The 14,964-nt window shown below is 53.6% G+C and overlaps 1 protein-coding gene across 1 annotated transcript in view; it reads left to right on the top strand.

Annotated features, from left to right (window-relative positions):
• The first annotated feature begins 3,197 nt into the window (after positions 1-3,197).
• PFKFB3 (6-phosphofructo-2-kinase/fructose-2,6-biphosphatase 3) overlaps positions 3,198-14,964 on the top strand; it is a 43,077-nt gene continuing 31,310 nt past the window's right edge. Inside the window, exon 1 of the mRNA XM_054208108.1 lies at positions 3,198-3,322. Coding sequence (XP_054064083.1) covers positions 3,307-3,322 — 16 coding nt within the window. The 5' untranslated portion in view covers positions 3,198-3,306. The remainder of the gene's footprint in view (positions 3,323-14,964) is intronic.

Raw genomic sequence — 14,964 nt, 5'->3', positions numbered from 1 at the left:
CTTACCTGTTTATTTAAACTGCCTGGCACCACTTAGCTGCCCGACGTGCTCTCTGTGAGCGAAAACCAGTAATATCTAATACAGGGAATGAGGTATCAAGATGCACCAACTCTTACGATGGCCTTGGCTGGAGCTTGGAAGCTGCTTTCTAGAAATTGCCCATGGGTAAAACAGAGAACAGATGTGTGGAGACCAAGGATGGTCCCATCTGAGATCTTTCTAGCCCAACGCACAGAGTGACTGGAGCAAATCCCAGTTATCAACCAGACACTTTATTCACTTTGATTTCCTGGGGACCAGTTTCAATGGAGGATGTATCTTGTAAGTCTCTTCCCTTGAAGAGATGCTGGGCCTCAGGTGACTGGCCTTGGTTTTGCCCATGGGATGCGGGGCAGAAGCAGGAGCTTCACTGCTGAGAAGGCACCTCTTAAATCCCAAAATGCTCCTGGAGCAGCAGGAGCAGCTCACCTGCTCACCCACTCACCTGCCCTGAGGGTGGGCGCTTGCCCAGGGGTTACTTAAACCTTTGTGCCATTTCAGCCAAGGGGGTGGCAAAGCCCCTCTGCCTCCCTGACCAGGTGATGGAAGCACCTTAACAGGATCCTTAACCACCAGCCTCTAATACAGGACTCGATCACACCTACGATGCTCTGAGAAGCTCCTACCACAAAATTTTCGGAGCTGAACTGATAGCGTCCAGGAAAGATTACTGTTGCAGAAAAAAAACCAGCCAAAGAGTTAGGCACCTTCCAAGCTATGCAGGCACTGAGCAGGATGTTATAGACAACAAATTTGGACATGAGCATCCAAACATGGATTTTGATGGACATGACACCCAAGTTCATTCTTTGCTCTAACCCTGAGTATATTGCGTTATGTTTCTTTTGCCAAGACCTGGAATTCTGTGCTGGAAATATTCTTCCAGAGATGAACTGCTGATCCTCGTTTATCCCGGGTAATAAAACTGTAAAAACCTCTTTTTGTGTTTTATAGAGATTTGGAGGCTCATCACTTTGAGGAGCAGGACTTGTTTTCCAGAGTACAGGATTGGGTTAGAGTTGGGCTCCCGTTGCTGGCGGGGGTGGATCAGCAGAGCTCCTGGGCGGTAGACGTGGAACGAGTCCAACAACTGGGAGGAAGAAAGTAAGTTTTATCAGCGAGATGACAGCGCTTCCTTCATGATGCCCTGGAGATCCAGGATGCTTAGAGGTGCCAGCTCTGTACCTGCTCCTGCCCACCCAGGGCCAGATCCTGTCCAGGGACCATCGTGGGTAGATGCTGGCACTTGTGTGCAGCTCTGCTCGCTTGGGCTCCCCGAGCAAGCTGGGGCAGTGCTGAGCTCTCCTCCCTCTCCCTTTAGTTGCTCCCCATTTCTCAACCGTGAGCTTTGCTGGGATGGCTGCCAGGAGCAGCCAGGGCCATGCGCTGCAAGAGCCTGTGCATGGAGCGGGACTCAGCACCTTCTAGCAAGGGGTGGCAAGAACCTGAAGGATGCAAGAGGGGCTTCACAGGCTGTGGATTAGCGTTGGGACTTGAACTGTCTCCAGAAAGCGCTGGCTGCTGCTGCTGGCAAATGCAATGAAAGGCAGGTTGCTCTTGTGCCGCCCTGGCCTCAGGCATGGCTGGAGTGTTCTCCTGCACGTGGGTGTTGGGCCACGTGGAGCGAAGAAGGACTCTCCTTTACCTGCTGGGCTCTGTCTGGTGGCAGCACGTGGAGGTCTAGCCCAGCTGCCTTGAATTTTCCCAGCCTGCAGCCCTTTAGGGTTGCTAAATGTCCTGGGAAATTCCATTTTTGGATTATTTTTTCCCCAAGAAAGTGGTTGTCTGCTCAATTTGCCTGGACAGAGACCCAGCCCCAGCTGCTGCAACGGGTTCCAGTCGCTGGAAGGAAGCCCAGCAGCTCATGCCATCTTGTATGCTTTTGTCCCTCACATGGTGCTGAGGCTCAGGGACGTGCAGGAGCCATTCCTCCCAGGGCAGGGCAGAAGCAGCAATGCATTTGATGTCCCTGCCTTCCCCACTGGAGTTACAGCTCTCATAACGGAGTCCAGGGGGCATTTTTTGGAATGTTCCTCACCCACTGGCTTAAACAGGTTTCTCCAGGGGAGGTTTAAGCCAAATCTGGCAGACTCTGCACTGGAAAGGATGAAGACCGCTCATCTAGGCCATCATGGTGGGCTGGATGGGGCTGGAACCTGCAGTAGATGGGCAGGGAGGCTTTTAACCACCAGGGCCACCGGCACAGGGGTGGTTTGAGGGAGGTCTTGGTGACTCCAGGAGGGACAAGTTGTTCTGCAGGGAGCACAGACACAGTAGAGAGCTCATGGTATTGCTGTTAACCACCAAGGTGGAATGACTGGGTCCAGTCCTGTGTAGCTTAAGGAGTTTCTCTTGAACTAGCTCCAAGCCAATGCCGCCTCCTACCTCCAGGGAGGGCAGTAAAGGAACCACAGTAAAAATAAACAACTCTCCCGGGTGGTAATGCTCCACCTTCACCTCCTGCTGCAACCTGAGCTGCAGGTTGAATGGTTGAGATGAAGCCACACAGACCTGATGGGCCTTCAAAATGCTGGGCTCAGCTCACAGCTCATCCCAGCCCTGTGCTGGCTGTCCCTGCTGTGATCCCAGGAGAGGGAGATTTGCACATCCTCAGCGTGGGGGTTAGCACAGCAGGATCAGAACCTCCAATTGCCTTGGCCTGGGATGATCCAGCCTGTGCAAGGACAGCCAGGAAATGCTAAGTGTGGGGAGATGAGTTTCTGGCTCCCTGGTGTTCGAAGCGATTGAGTTTTCCCAGCTTGGCCCAGTGCCACCACACAGAAGATGGGATTGGTGCTCTGCTGAGCTCAGAAGATCAGCAGAGGTGATGCGGGAGGCCAAAACCCCATTATTCCGCCCATATCCATTACGCTTAGTTCTGTACTGGTCCTACAAGGAAAAAAAAAACACAAAAAAATACAAACCAAAAACCAGTTCCCGGTGCCTTAAATCTCTTTTAAGGCCATCAGCTCCCTGTCCTGTCCCTGTCACCGCTCTCGCAGCCCTGCTGTCTCCGGGAAGCGAAGGGTTAAAAGCTCTGAAACTGCAAGAACTTCCTCCTTTCTGCAGTGCCTGCCTCCAAATGACGCTGGTTTCTGCCGGGCTTTGCCCAAATATGTCCGTTTCCTTCTAAAAGAAGGAGGAGGAGGAAGGAAGATAATATACGCAAGGAAGAAACATATTTTTTTATATATATATATATTATAAAGAGCAAGACATCCGCGCCTGCGGAACTCGGGCATCCAAGCGCAGCCCTGCCTCAGCCTCATGCCGTTCCGCAAAGGTAGGGGCTGGATACGGGGAGGGGGGGGGACAGGACGCCGGGATGCTCCCCCGGCCGCGGGGGGACACACACCTGGGGTGCTGGGGCTGGGGTCCGTGCCCCGTGCGGTGCTTCCTTGCAGGGGAGGGGAGATGGGAGCACCGCGCTCTGCCGGGCTTTTGCTGCACCGCTGGGTTTCGGGAGAGGATGGGGGGACACCCCACTATGCTGGAGTTGGGGGGCGGGAGAAATGCAGCCTGCAAAGGGCAACCGGTTCCCCTCCGCCTTCCCTTGGCGGTGGGGTTTTTCCTCTCTCCTTGCTCTGGGGGAATAAACTGCTCTGGGTGGTGCAAGGGCTGAGGACGAGAAGGAAGTGGGATGTTTCCGGGCAGGGGTGGGTGCTGCTGGGGGTTGTTTTGGGCGATGGAGGCTGAGAACTGGCAACCTGCATGCATTTGGGGCCATCCTTGGGAGATGCTCAGCTGGAGGAGCTGTGCCGTTAGGAGCTTGGGAGAGACTGGGGAGGTAAACGGCTTTTGAGAGGGGTACCCCACCTGGGCAGCCCTCTGTCACGCCGTGGTGCTCTTTGATCTGCATGCCAAACCATCTCTTTTCCCAAAAACTCCATCCCAGCAGCTGGCAAAAATCCCGCCCCCCCCCCGCCTCCCTTGCCATTCCTCGGCTTGGCATCGTGGGGCAAGAAGGAGCCAGCTATGAGATCTGAAGTCCTGATGACAGCTCCTGTGCTGCCCCATGGGTGGATGGATGAGTTTTCCATCCTTCCTGGCCCGCTATGAAGCCCTTAATGTCACCTCCTCATATCCATGTCCCAGTGGAGTATCATCGGGCGTGCATGGTGGGGCACAAAGCAGGATGCTCACAGTGGCTCCTTGTCCTAGCAGCTCTATTAGGAGGAGAAACAGAAGGGAAAAAGTCTTCTCCAGGAGTCGCAAAAGCCAGGGGAGACAGGGTTAAGTTGGGATGTGCAAGGACACGGGGAGAAGACGCTGCTCTGCATCTAATCCAGGTGCTTTGCCGGAGCGGATAGATGTCTCTGGATCCATGGGCATCCGGTGCTGTGCCGGGGGGTGATGGTGCTGGGGCAAGGGCAGAGGGTTACTGCTGCGGAGATGTTACGCACTGAGGCTGGCATGGCACGAAAGGGCAACAGGGAGGGAATGAAAATTTGGGAGAAAGGGTTGGATTTGATTTTCTCACCTCTCCCTGCTATGGGGGGATGTTTTGGGTGTGCGGCAGTTTGCCCGCAGAGATGTTCATGGAGCCCGGAGGACCTCAGGTGCAGAGATTTATGTTGCCTTTTAAGGCTCAATGAAGCGTGATGTGGTTCACACCCTCGCATCCTGACAGTGCAGCAGACTTCAGGTCTTGATTTAATTTTAGGTGATAAATGGATTCGTTTAGAGCAGAAGGAGAGATGCTGGGGGGTGGGCGGTTGGAGGAAAGCAGAGTGTGTCAGCCTTTAAAGGGGCTGCGCCCGTCGGGGTGAGCACAGAGAGCTGGGGGGAGCTTCCCATGTTGGAGGGCAGCTCGCGTGACCCAACTGCAGCCTCCGCCAGGATCCCAATGCCAAAAACCATGGGCAGGTCTCCAGCACTGGGGGACATGTGGTGGATTTCCAGTAATGAGGATGTATTTCTATGCAGCCCTGCCCAGCACACCTGAACTGGGAGGACCCATTTGTTGGGGCACCTGCTGTGCTTGCCATCACCCTTAGATACCTGGGGCACAGCTAACCTGCAAGTCCTAAGGACCTTGCTATGGGCAATTTGGTTCTGCAACTGTTGTGTCACCCTCCCAGCCATAGCTCGTCTACAAACTTCCTCTAGAGGTCAACCTTGAAATACCAGAGAAGCTGCCAGCAGCTCCTTGCATCTACTTGCAGCTCCACCTTGGGAAGGTCCAACACGGCACAGAGGCCAGGGTGGATGTGTTTTGTCCATCACTTGTGCACATTGCCCAATTCGTGCTGGAGACCCCCCCAAGGACCTTCTTGCAGATGGAGACTGTAAGACTCGCTTAGACTAGAACAGCCGGTGTGGGTTTGGCCATGGCAATGCTTGTAGAGGTTCTCTGTAAGGCCTGGCTGCAGTCTGTGTAGACGTGACCCCAGCTGAGAGCATTCCATTGGGTTGGTGGGACACCATGTCACCAGCCATGCCTAGAGCACTGCTTGGTGGCTGCAGCTGAGCTGCCTGGGCTTCCCATGGGCACATCTATAAGCCACCAGGCAGGAGAGTTGTAGAGAGCATGGTCTTCTGGCTGCCCTTCAAAAGCTGCACAGAGTGAGTTATGCACATCCTTAGCTTGCAGGAGAGTCGTCCATGAAGGTATTTTCCCTGTAGTTCAACTTGATGCATTAAAAATACTTGCTGAAGGTGGTGGCCTCAGCCTGGTTGGAGTCAGGATGCCTGGCCCATCCTCCCAGAGGAAAACCGGGACTCCAGCCAGCTCAGCAAGGGGGCTGAGCCTTTCCTTTGGGAACCTTCTGGCAGCAGCACTCACCCAAGGGCTTGCTCACTGCCACCTGGATCTGGGGTGCAAAGAGGAGGCTCTGCCTAAAGGCTGCTGCTCTGCAAATACCGGGTGGCTTGAGGCACACCGAGACTTTGGGATGTGCATTTTGGAGGCCCTGAGCTGTCTTTGCGCACCTCTGTGTGTGGAAATGGAGTATCCTGGGGAGGAAAACGCAAATTCCCCCCTAGCTCTGCCAGCTTCTCACCACTTGTACGTTTGGCATCGCTTTCCTGGGTCTCCCTGACAAGTCTGTGCTAAATCCTCATTGCCTTGGATCTATTCTGTTTCCTTTCTCCCCGGCATTGTAGCCAGCGGCGTTGCCCCAGGATCTGCACTTCATGTCTGTACGACAGTTGCCATTTAGCCGACCTCAAGGCATTTGGCAGTTTCAGATATTAAAGGAAGGTATTTTGAGCAGAGATGCTCAAGGACAGCCAGAAGGAATGAGCTTAGGGCAGGAATTCATTCCTTACAGCATCGCCACATCAGCTGGGAGAGCTGGAGAAAGTCCTGATCCCCAAGCGGTGCCATCACCCTGGCAAAGCCCTGTCGGTGGCTGCAGCTCTGCTGGCAGGAAGTTTTCAGGAGCTTTCACCTAAAATGCCCTTCGCCCCGCCTGAAAAATATGGTTTAATTGCTGCGGCTGACGCGAGGAAGCCTGGGAGCGTGCAGGTGATAAGCAGCCAGGATATTGGCAGGGAGCAAGACATTTGTCATTTGTCAAAGGACAAGTGGAATCCTCGGGGTGTTGCTGGCTGAGAAGGAGCTGGAGATGAGACTGAAAGCCAGCGAGCAGAGATCAAACCCGTGATGCTGGGAGCGACTGGTTCCCCAGGGTGTGGGTACAGCCATCAGACAGTTGGCAAGGGCATGACAGATCCCCGGTGCAAGGTGCTACCCAGCTGAAAAAAAAATACGTGTCACCATGAATATATTATTTATGGATTTATATAAAGGCATAGGCTGGCTTTGAGCTGTTGGATGGGGGAACCTGCTGGGTTCATCAGGAGACGTTACTGCTCCTGTGATCCTGAGTGGTGATGCATGGCTTGAATCAGGAAAGAAAGAGGACTCAGGACCCTGCTTGATGAAGGGGCAGATCCTGTTGTGGTTGGTGTTGATTTTGTCTGTTGATGGTCTTCTCTGGGACCACTGAGGAAGATCGTGCTGGTGGCAGAGGTGGGCCTGGAATGGACACAGGCTGTGGTTGGGAGAGGTGATGGTGGATGCTGTGTCCCCGCAAAGGGGCTCTGCTGACATGGACATTGTCCATGGCCGTGCAACACCAGGGCAATCCCAAGCAGAGACAACTTGGATGACTGCAGACAACTGAGCACACTGTCTTTGCAGGATAAATGAGAAGAACTCATAGCAAGGTGGAGATTAGAAGAGCTATGGGTATGGTGGACCAGTGTTGGGATCCTGTGCAGCATCTGGAAGAGCAGACACAGATTGCAGAGGCAAGAAAAGAAGGAGGGGTGCTAGAAAAAGCACAAGCACAGGGGTCAGGGAGCTCCCGAGGGGTCTGCAGCCAAAACCTGAGCTCTGTCCTTCATCTGCTGGGCTGGCAGTAGGAAAGCGAGCGGTGCCTTGTGGTCACTTCACTCGAGTTGGATTAAACATCAGTTCCCAGGCTGAGAGTGATCTGGTTGGGCATCCTTGCATGTGTCACATGGGGTGAGATGGCTCTTACCTTCCTTAGTCCTCTGGAGTGAGGTGTACAACTTAAGCCAGATGTCCAGCTTCCCCCAGGAGGCAACAAAGAGGCAGGCCCGGAGGAGGGTGCTTTGATAATGGATGGGCCTAGTGGCCTCTCCATTGCCATTGACCCCAAGGAGAGCCAGACACGGGTCCAAGCTGGCAGCACACAGCTGAGATGAATACGACCTCAGGGCTAGCAAGGGGCTAGAGGAGCTGGGCACCCACCATGCAGCAGGGAGCAGCAGGTTTGAAAAACCTGCCCTGATCTTCCCAGGGTCCTTCCTCCCCACATCACAACTACCTCCCCAAGGTTCTGTTCACTCTCATTCAGCCAAGTTGTTTGGAGACCTTGGAGACTCTATAACAGCAACCCCCAAATGCAGCCCTCGGAATGCTTGCAAGGCACAGAGCAGCTCTCCAAAGAGGCCTCGCTGTGTGTCGCATCGACTGACCCCACTGCAGATACATTGTGTTGGATGTCCCTCAACCACCATGTCCAAGGCACCACGGGGGGTTTGTCTGCATGGAGATTTGCAGCATCCCACGACACTGGGTTGGTAGACCTGCACAAAGTCCTGCTAATGTCCACCCTCCCCTGGAGGCCAGTGGCCATCAGAGCAACCTCCTGCGAGCAGCTCCCACCCAAAGGTGGCAGAAGTTATTACACAGCGGGGAAAGTGGTAACAGGAGTTATTTTGGCAGGAGAAATGCCCTGGTGGGGATGATGTTGCGGAGGTGATTTCTGTCACCAAGGACTGCAATTTCCAGCTGTGTGGTGGGAGGAGCAGGTAGACAGCCCAGCCGCTCTAACAATACTGCTCTTTATTTTAGCCTTTTCCCACTCTGTTAGCAGAAGTTGTGACACCTTCTGGTCTCATTTCTGCTTGCTGAGCTCAAGCAGGCTCTGGTTAGCAGGAGCAGAGGCGCCTTTGGCACGTGAGCATGAAGGGAAAGGGCAGGGCAGTGCCACATCCCGGGGTCACTATTTCTGCTGTGTGTCCCTTTCTCTATCGAGCACTTCCTCGATATCACAACTCCTGCAGACAGCCGGATTATAACATCCTCTGATGGGAAACTCTCCGCTTTTGCAGAGTGATTACAGCTAAAGCAAAACAGGAGGTTTGCCTTTCTGCATCTTTTTTGGTTTTTAAAAGGGATACGTTTGTCACTTTGGGCGGCTTTCTGGCTTGCTGGCAACACCCTGCAAAATCCACGTGCTGCTGGGCTTGCTGGTCACGTCACCCGTCGCTCCTCGATGTCGTGCTTTCCTGGCAGTCTTGGGAAACCTTTCCTCCAGCGCTTCCCGTCAAAGCACCAGGAAGGATTTATGAGCACTGATGAGGATGCATCTGATGGAGAGAAGCGAAGTAGGGAATCGGGAGCTGCTTGGGGGGGGGGGGTCCTGCCTGCTGCAGCGCCCTGTGGGGGCTGTCCCAGTGACAGTGACAGTGTGGGTGTCTGCTCGCAGCCGTCTGCTCAAAGGGCAGGGAGGAAACACGCAGCAGAGCTGGACTGAGCTCTTCTGATTCACCAGCCCGTGCCTGAGTCAAACCATCGCCTTGTTTTCAATGAAAACCTTTCCTGGAAGGCTGGAAACCCCCCTCGTGTCCTGCTTTGCACCCTGGCCAGTGTTTCTTGCCAGGGTAGTTTCCTTCTGGCTCTTGGTTTCATCTCTTTCCCTTTCCTCTTACCGGCCTCTTGAGTGAAACATGAGTAAATGACCCAAAGGAGCAGGTGTCTGTCCCCTCATCACACCCGTCCCAGCACGTCCCTGCTCCCTGCAGCTCCAAGAAAGTACTTGGTGAACATGATCTCTCCACTGCCTCTTTGACATTATGCTTTCTGCGGTGTTTACGACCACTCATGCAGAATTTTTAATGGGTTTAAGGAGCCGCCGTGCCTAACAATCCTGTTCTTGATGGTGCTCATGGGGTTGTGCACAACCAAGCAGCAAAGCCCACCACGTCTCGTGGTGTTGCTACAGAAAAGGATGTAGCAGGCTGTGGTGGGGAGGTGGGATGTCCTTCGCTGCCATCAGCCAGAGGTGGGACCACCACCCAACTTGAAGCTGGGGTATGAGGCTTGTGAAGGGATACGTGCTGCTATGGGGGAGTGTAAGCTCCAGTGGTGGTTTTGAGGACCCACTCTGCACCCCGTCACTCCACAGACACCAGCCAGTGGGAAGAGGTGAGTTGTTACAGCTTCTCAGACTTCCTGAGTCTGTGAATTGAAACCACGTAAAGATGCAGTCGCTGATAGCATCTCCTCATCTCCAAACCTGGGAGCGGGCACACATGCCTGTAACCTGCCTTCCCAGGGCCAGCAACCCACCAAGCAACTTGGGATGCTGCAAAACCCCTCCTTTTGGTGTCCTGCCTCCCTCCTGCATGGATGGAGGAGGACTCTGCTTTGCTGTATTTACATGGTGAACAGGCATTGGCACGACCCTGGTGCTTTCTATCTATGCTGCCAGCTGAAGACCATGCTTGGTGGCCATGTTACATAGGAAAAGTCCATCTGGCTGGGCTTTGCTGGACTTGGACCATGAAGAAGGGTCCAGCATCTCTGTAGACATCTCAGCATGGGCTTGAGCTTCACCCCAGTGCTCAGATCACACCACCAAGACTCCCCGGGCCACTTCTCCACCTGGCATCCCACCACCTCTGATGTTCCTCTTGCCATCAGGAGCCCGTGCCGACAGGGTGGCTGGCACGCCGAACCCTTCCCTAACACGCCCTCAACGATGGAGAAATTCATCTCTGCACGGAGCGACTCCAAAGGCTTTAAATCAGATGACCACGGGTTTTTCATGGAGGAACGTGGGAGGATTTCAAAACCAGCCGCCAGCGAGGCGTGACCCCTGTTTGCCTGGTGCGTGCGTGCACACACGCACACGCAGGCACCCACGTCTCTGCAGGGCACCCCGCTTTTTTCCTCCCCTGCATAGACACATTTTAAGGCTGAAATAAAAGAGGGGATGGGGGACAGGTCCTGGTGGGGAGTCAAGATCAAACCTACACAAGCAGCCTCAGATTTCCCTTGTGCATTCCCCTGGGGGATTCCTTGTCCTCCAAAGACAGGCTTTCCCTAATACCTGGCAGCTTTTTCTATATCTACCTTAAACCTTCCATGCTATTGAGGACAGTTATAATTTTCTTTATAACATCCTTTCTTCAGACTGAAAGCTGTTCCCATGTTTTCCACCCCAGGTTTCTCCTTCCCGGAGCACAAAATTGTTCTCATTTTCTGTGTTCCCATATATCCCATTCTGGAAACATCTCCTTGGCGTTGCCCACCCCGTCTCAGATTAAACCTCTTCCCAAAAGCACAGGGCCTGGAGTGAGACGTGCCCTTCCCTGGTGATGAGGAACCAGCACCATCTGGGCTAGAAAACCCAACCTCCTGCATTTTCTGTAACTCCCTCCTTCTAAAACACCCTGGAATTGGGCTTTCCTTTTGGTTTTTCATTATTATTAATTTTTTCTCCAGGGGCATCATGCTGTTTGTTCATAGTGGGCTGCTGAGATTTTTTTATTCCCCCTCACTGAGTCCTTCAGTCCTCGTTGGATGATTTACAGCTTCATCACTTGAGGCAGGGGAAACTGAGGCACGGGAGGGGGCAGCGATAGGCTGGAGGCCGCAGGGATTGTGGCTTCAGCTGCTTTTATCTGCAGATCCAGCGCTCTCTGCATCAAACCCGGCCGTGCCGGAGCATCCTGCAGTGTGTCCCCCGTGTTGGTACCTTTTGGTGGGCATCAATGGTCCAGACCTTACTGCAGTGTAACACGGAGCTTCAAAATCAACCCATGTAGGTAGAAGCAGGGTGTTAAAACCCCACCTGGAGGGACCTGAGCTGCAAATTGGGGAATGCTTTGCTCAGCCCTGGAATAGGTTTTTTGAGGACAGGGTCCCCACCTGGCTGAGAAGGACAAATTATCTCTCTATGAAATGGCTTGGGGAGAAATGATGCATCTTTGGGGCTTGGGAAGGGGTGATGATAAATCCACTGGGAAAAGGAGGTTCTATCATGTTCTTGCGCAGCCCCAGCCACACTTTGGGCTCTCCTGGTGGGCCCGGCAGCCGGCGTTTGGGCGGGGACGCGGCAGGGCTGGTGTTAAATGGCTGCAACCTTTCAGACAACCTGATTTATTCCCCTCCCTGGCGCCTTGGCAGTCAGCTCTGGAGTTTGTTTGTCCAACCTGACGCAGGGAGAGCCTTTTGCAGGGCAGGGAGGTGAACTTGTTTACGGATTTGTTTATTATTTTTTGGCTGCTGGCATGCGGCCGCCGGCGGGAGCCCGAGAGGGATGTCAGGGACGCAGGGCTCCCGGAGCACGTGCCGGCCCCGGGCAGCCGCATGGGCTGTGCATGCCCCGTTCACATGCACGCAGGGAGAAAACGCCGCCGAGCTCTGCCTTCCTGACCTTGCCGTCACCCAGCATTGCCACCGTCCCCTCCCAGCAGCTGCAACCTCCTCCGGAGACATGCGAAAGGAGCATGAGCAGCTATTGCCGGTGCCGGGGGGATGACGGGCTTTCCAGCTATTTCCAAGAAACCTGGAGAACAGCTGAGCCTGGAGAAGAGGGATAACACGCCAGGGTGGGAAGTGTTTTTGTCCCAGTGGTACTGGGAGAAAAATTGGGTGTCCTGCCTCCCCACACCCAGATCTGGCCACAAGCCCCAAGGAGGGATATAACTTCCCAGTTTCAGTCTCTCCGGAGCCGGGATGCTCCGGCTGCTTGTGATGGGAGATAAGCAGGAGGATGGGGGTTGCACTGCGCGTGTCTTGCTTGTGGGCTTGAAGACAGGGGCTGGAGTGGAGCCACGGCACTGATTTCTGTGCCTGGGAGACCAAGTTATTCTGACTCTAAAAACGCAGACGGGCCCTGCCATGTTACCCCGCATAAAGCTCTCCTTAGTCACCAATATAAATTTATTTGGAGGAAACTTGTCCCTTCGTCCTAGATATGACCCAGGTGAACATCCCACCTTGACACCAAGAGGAGATTCTAGCATGCCCTGGACAGAAATTTGACGTTTTGACTTGTTTTTTCCTCGCGCTCACTGATTTTCCTAGAAATCCTCCTAATTAGCAAGGGATTTCTAACAGGAACAGTAGGACATGGCTGAGGCTGTGATTTGGGCTTGGGCAGCTCAATGAAGCCCCTCCATCCTCAGCACCGTGGGATGCTGCCCCAATTTGTGACAATACCACTGCTCCGGGGTTGGATTCACGCTTGCACAACAACTCCCCCTTTGCAAAAAAATAAAAAATATCAAAGAAAAAAAGGGGTTGTTTTTCTCTTTTGTCCAGCCTGGGTCCATTTCCCAGCTGGAGCACTGGATCCTGTTCATAACTGAGGACAAGGCTTTGGGGTGAGAAGAGGGACTCGGAAGTGGCTTCACCACCAAAATCTCTGTGTTGTTGAACCGACCTGAGCAAGACGAGTTGAGACAGAAGAGGCACCTGCCAGCAGTGATTTTTTCTGTTTATTTGTTTCTCCAAGGTTGATTTGCCAAAGGCAGGGAATGGATTTCCACCTCACAGCAGCTGTGAAGAACATGCACGTGGGGGAATGCAGTCAGCAAAGCCTTTGGTCCTTTTAAACTTGAAATTGTTTTGGGTTGCTGCTGTGTTTCCCCTCTCCTTTTTTCCTTTTCATAGGTTTTGGGTGCAGCTGAGCTGCTCAGAAACTAACCCAAGACAAACACATTGGCACTGTAAACAGGAGAGCAATTTAATAAACCATTAAATGGTTTATGGCTGTTGCAATGGCAGCAATTCGGGCAAGTTCCCAGGGGAAGACATGTGGGCGGGAAGAGGTCTTTCTTGGGTATGGCTTTACCAGTCCAAATTTTGGAAAACCTGTGGTTGCCTTTTCTGGCTCGGGTTGGTGGTTGTCCTGCCATGCCATGCTTGCAGCGATGGGGTGGGTGGCCTTGGCGGCTAACGGCCCGGCTGGAAACAAGACAGGACAAGGCAACGTGGGATGAGGCTGGCATGTGCCAGCGCTGAGCCTTAGTCACCCCAGTCCGTCGATGACTGACTCTCTCTGAATGCAAAAGGACCAGATTTTTGAGTAGCATCCGAAGGCAGCAGCAGTGCAGGCTGCCAGGGATCGAGGTGGTTGCGTGCATTCCTGCACGTGTCCAAGGGAGCTGTGCTTGTCCAGGCGTGGAGGGCTGGATTGGACCCAGTATGAGATGGGTTTTCAAGGCGATTTAGCTGGTCAGCTCTGGAATGAGCATCTGTGTCTAAGGCAGGCCGGGGAGCAGACGCGCAATGAATCTGTGCTCAGAGCATGTCATAGAATCATGGAACGGTTAGAGCTGGAAGGGACTTTAAAGACCATCTAGTTCCAACCCCCCTGCCATGGGCAGGGACACCTCCCACTAGACCAGGCTGCTGAAAGCCCCGTCTAACCTGGCCTTGCACACCTCCAGGGATGGGGCAGCCACAGCTTCTCTGGGCAACTGGGCCAGTGTCTTACCACCCTCACAGTAAAGAATTTCTTCCTAATATCTAATCTAAATCTCTCCTCTTCCAGTTTAAAACCATTACCCCTCATCCTATCACTATACTCCCTGATATGTCCTGCAGATATGGGGGACTGCAGCTACTCTGACCCTCTGATCACCCTTGCCTTCACCCCAAATCCATGCTCGTGGGATCCCCATTAGCCACAACTGCAGAAAGACCATGTTTATGTGTAGCCGGCAGGTTTGGGAAGTGCTCTGGGCTGGGCCCATGCAAACCTCCACGGGTGCAGACTGTATCTCCTGTTGGCTCAATGCACAGGTTGGGAGACCCAAATGTCCTTCTGACCCATGAGGCATCACAAACAGCTTCACCCAGCAGTGGGAACGATGTGCCCATCACTGAGATGCCAACCTCAGGCAATGAATGCACAACATGAAGTGAAAGAAGGTCATGCCTTGAGCCCGAGCCCAGCTCTCTTTCTTTATTGGGAAGTTGGCAGGAGAGCCTGCCCGGGAGTCGGGTGGCCGTCAGATCTCTTGTTGACTTAGGCTACTCTCTAGCAGTTGTTTTAATTCAGCCTGAGTGTTGGGTAAACAGCCGGGCTGGGAAATGTGAAACCCTCACTCTGACCTCGCCGTCACCACAGGCGTCAGCCCAGGGAGATGGAAGCGGAGAAGCACGGACCCACTGGCACAGTGCAGAGGAGCACGTGGGCACGGTGGGGTGAACACGTAGTCTGAGCCCACATCTCCTGGAGTCATTAGTTTGGTTTTCAAGGAGTGTGAAGAAAAACCCTACTTGGGGCACGGGGTTTGTGCTGTGATTCCCTGATGAGTGGTGTTGCCAGAAATACTGAAGCAGACGCAGTAAAAGTAGTTTTCCCCCTTCTCCATCATATTTGGTGGGGACAACTCCATGGTCAATGGCCAACGTGTGCTTCCACCTGT

The sequence above is a fragment of the Rissa tridactyla genome, chromosome 1 (assembly GCF_028500815.1).
Source record: "Rissa tridactyla isolate bRisTri1 chromosome 1, bRisTri1.patW.cur.20221130, whole genome shotgun sequence".
NCBI classification, from domain to species: Eukaryota; Metazoa; Chordata; class Aves; order Charadriiformes; family Laridae; genus Rissa; species Rissa tridactyla.
Note: the sequence above shows the minus strand (reverse complement) of the source record. Positions and strands in the feature narration are given on the sequence as shown.